The sequence below is a fragment of the Phytophthora cinnamomi genome, assembly GCF_018691715.1.
Source record: "Phytophthora cinnamomi strain GKB4 chromosome Unknown Contig81, whole genome shotgun sequence".
NCBI classification, from domain to species: Eukaryota; Oomycota; class Peronosporomycetes; order Peronosporales; family Peronosporaceae; genus Phytophthora; species Phytophthora cinnamomi.
In genome coordinates this window covers 504,394-508,430 of record NW_027151014.1, presented here as the reverse complement: position 1 = coordinate 508,430, position 4,037 = coordinate 504,394, and the positions used below count along the sequence as shown (strand labels likewise).

Sequence of the window (4,037 nt, the reverse complement as noted above, 5' to 3'; positions counted from 1 at the left end):
TACGACGAAGTTATGCGCAGCAAGTACAAGGACGAGTGGCTGCGTGCCATGGAAAGCGAGATGAAGTCGCTTGAGGATCACCGCACCTGGACTTTGGTGGATATGCCATCAGACAAAAAGGCAATCGGGTGCAAGTGGGTTTTCCGCATCAAGCGAGACCCGAGCGGGAAAATTATCAAGTTCAAGGCTCGTTTGGTGGCAAAGGGCTTCACACAACGCCCAGGAGTTGACTACACGGAGACGTTCGCTCCTGTAGCACGCAAGGAGTCCATCAACATGGTTGTGGCAATTGCTGCAGAGGAAGACATGGAGGCTGAAAACGTGGATGTTGACACCGCGTTTCTATACGGTGACGTGGACGAGGAACTCTATATGGACCAGCCAGATGGTTTCGAGGACCAAAGCAACCCGACTAAGAAGTGTTTGCTGATGCAAGCACTTTACGGCACGAAGCAAGCGGCGCGTCAATGGAACAGCAAGCTGAATAAGCACTTGGAAAGCCAAGGCTTTTGTCGATCGGCGGCGGATCCGTGTGTGTACGTTCGGCGTTCTGGCTCAAAGTTCAGCATTATTGTCGTCTATGTGGACGACCTTATGATCTTCAGCAAGACGAAAGCAGATATTACTGGGATCAAGGAGGCGCTGAAGCGTGAGTTCAGCATTAAGGAGCTCGGTGAGCTAAAGTACTGTCTCGGCATCGAGATCCACCGCGACCGTGAGAGCAAGGTCATTATCATGAACCAACGAGCGTATATTCAGCGACTCGCAGAAAAGTTCGGTGTAGAAAACTGCAAGGCAGTGCACACACCAGCGGATAGCAACTCGAAACTGGTGAAACCCTCGGAGGACGAAGTTTTCGCGCCTAAGTACCCGTACCGCGAGTTGGTGGGGGCTTTAATGTACCTCGCAACTTGCACCCGTCCGGACATTGCTCAAGCTGTGGGTGAAGTGGCCAAGTTTTGCGAGTACTACAACAAGTCTCATTGGGTGGCCGCAAAAAGGATTTTAAAGTATTTGAAGACGACTCAAGACTTGGGGCTTGTGTTCAACGGCCGGACCAAGGGAGAGTTGTTCGGCTACGCGGATGCGAACTGGGCAGGCGATCTGGACACTCGGCGCTCGACTACAGGCTACGTGTTTTTCCTGAATGGGAGTGCGATTTCGTGGAAGTCGAAGCGGCAACCGACAGTGGCAACATCGGGCACGGAGGCAGAGTATATGGCCTTATACAATGCCACCCAAGAGGCAGTATGGCTGCGTCAGCTACTAAAGGACGTGGGGGCTGAGTGTGTGGGTGCTACTACAATATTCCAGGACAACCAAGGATGCATTGCGCTGGCCAAGAACCCAGCTTACCACTCACGTACGAAGCACATCCACCTGAAGTATCACTTCTTGCGCGAGAAGGTGGAAGACAAGATCATCGTGCTTGAGTACAAGCCGACAGACGAGATGGTCGCGGACGGGTTTACCAAGGCGCTGGCACGACCCAAGCACCGCCAGTTTATCGTTGGACTCGGCATGGACGACTAAGACGCCAGGCACAGCGCATCAAGGGAGAGTGTTAAAGGGTGATGCGTGCGCGTGGCTTCACACTTGGCGCGCCATTGTGTGTGCGTGCGTGTGCGTGCGTGTGCGTGTGCGTGCGTGTGTGTGTGCGCGTGTGCGAGGCTTTGTGGCGGCGTCCAATGCTCAAGATGAGACGCGCAGGCTGCGCGTGCATGAGGACGAGCGCGTGGGAGTGCGTCTGGATGTTCAAGCTGCGTGGATGCGCGGGTGGGTGCATAGTATTTGCATATGTAGGAGTAGGGTGTCCATGACTTTGCACAAGTCTGTATTGCTTAGGGGCGGGTCGCACCTCTTCTCTTTTTGGCTCTTTTATAGCTAATAAAGTGGAGGTCGGGTCACAGCACATTTTCGCATTTCCCTTAAGAAATTCACATCCAAGTCAGTATAACTTTTGCTCACAGTTAAGCATGGCCAGCCTCACAGAAGCAGCCGATCTAGGAGACGCCCAAGGGGCAACAGTGGAGAGACCAGATGAGCGCATAGAGTGGAGCGATGCTCTCGTGGAGTCGCTGTTGTTCCTCCGGATGCACAAGTACGGCCCTGCCTTCAAGGGCTCGAAGAGCAAAGCGCAGCTGACTGCAGCCTGGACTCACATTCTAGATGATTTTAACGAGGAGAACCGCCGCTCATGCAAAGTATCGCAGCTCAAGAACAAGTTCCAGGGGTTGAAGACCACATTCAACAACATCAAGGCCAGTGAGCCCCAGACCGGCAATAGCACGGAACATCCGCTCGAATATCCTAGCATCTGGCCTACGCTGATCATGTACTTTGGCGATCTGAGAGGGATGGGAAACCGTGACTTCGGTCAAACGGGCTCCATCACCTCGGAGGCTTCACCCTCGCCAGAAGGGCAACCGCGCACCATTGTCACTGAAGGCGCGGCCAACAAACGTCAGGCTCGAAAGCGTAAGATGGATCTGGCGAGCGCGGTGGCGTCGATGGCCGAGTCACTAAGCTTACGATTGAACTCAAACGGGACATCTCATGACGTTCAGCTGCTTATGACCAAGTTGGCTCGAATGGAAGAACAGATCACCGCTCTCGTTGTCAATCAACAGAAAACACTCCAGCTGATGCAAGCCTCCCTTGATGGGTCTCGTCAAGTAAACGCTGCTATATTGGCCTTCATGCAGAGTACTGCTGATAACGCTGTCACTACAACTACACCTGCAGGAACTGCTCAACGCGACAAGCAAACAGGTAATCTCTAATTGCGTCGCGCTTGTCGCGAGCTGGCTTTTCATGTCCCGCCACTTCTTCTGTAGCCCACCATGCTCGGTCGATCTCCATCCAGTCTTCTATAGCCACAGGAGTAAGTGCAGGTGTTCCATCGAGGTCGATGATCCAGTTGTGAAGTACAAGGCAGCCTTTGATGATCAACGCCATGTCCGTAGGCGTTTGTAGTGACAGATCCGATTTGAACACTCTAAACTTGCCTTTGAGCCTTCCAAACGACTGCTCCACCGCAATACGTGTTCTACTGTGCACCAAATTATACCAACGATTGGCTCGGGTCATCTCCGCGAGGATCGGATACGGGGTCAATACATTAGTGAGAAGTTGATAACCCGCGTCTCCAACGAGGTGCGTTCCGGGGAAATGTATCGAGCATCTCGCGGGCAAAAATTGATCGATTAAATACGGATTTGTCGTTTTGAGCTCCGTTGAGTAGCGAATATGCCATGAATCGCTGGCGGTGGTCCACGACACCCATCATGTTAAATGCCGGATACCCGCGACGGCAGTACCAGCCGTCATAGTCCGCAAAACGTTTTACTCGTATTAGGCACCCGTCCACAGCCCCAACAACACCCGGCATGCCACTGACGTGCTCAAACTCACTGCAAATCAGCTCCCAGTCAGACGCCCGCGTCGGTGGCGTGATGGTCCTCTCGACCCAGGTCTCCAGCACTGCAAGCACTTGGTGGATAGACGTCACTGCAATCGTTTTCCCATGGCCAACTAGCTCAGCTGCCTTGTACATGGAGCCTCCGTGTGCTAGATAATTCATAGCGATCGCAACTCGTGTGGAAATGTCCACCTCTGCGTTGCTTCCCAGCGGAGGTAGAACGGTGGCCCAGCTACTCGAAACGCGGCGGCATATCTCCTCAAATGCATCACGAGTGCAGCGTATATGCCGTCGAAACCAGCCCACGGAAAAGACTTGTTGGGACCGAATCATATCCCAGTCAGCTCGCGGCACGTTGTACTGGTGTTGCGGAGGCTCGGGCCACGTGCGTTTGTCGGAAACAACGACGGCAAGCACACATATCGAGGCCGCTGCGCATGCCAGAGTCGTGTCGCCTGGATTCATGCCGAGAGAGAATGACAAATGTTACGATAGATCTGTCAATGCGTGTCTATAGCAGAAAAAGAGACCAAAAGACCTCTGCTACCTCTTGTTGGGAGTGTACATGCAAAAGGAGGTGAGGGGTCGTTTGATTGGCGGGTTCTCTTTCTGCGAC

The 4,037-nt window shown here is 53.3% G+C and overlaps 1 protein-coding gene across 1 annotated transcript; it reads left to right on the top strand.

Annotated features, from left to right (window-relative positions):
* Positions 1 to 1,976: 1,976 nt before the first annotated feature.
* Positions 1,977 to 2,993, top strand: IUM83_12460 (uncharacterized protein; the record flags this gene model as incomplete). The annotated part of the gene is made up of 3 exons (XM_067937084.1): positions 1,977 to 2,772; positions 2,838 to 2,884; positions 2,967 to 2,993. 3 exons carry the CDS (start codon positions 1,977 to 1,979, stop codon positions 2,991 to 2,993), a joined length of 870 nt encoding a protein of 289 aa, XP_067785330.1.
* Between the last annotated feature and the right edge of the window lie 1,044 nt (positions 2,994 to 4,037).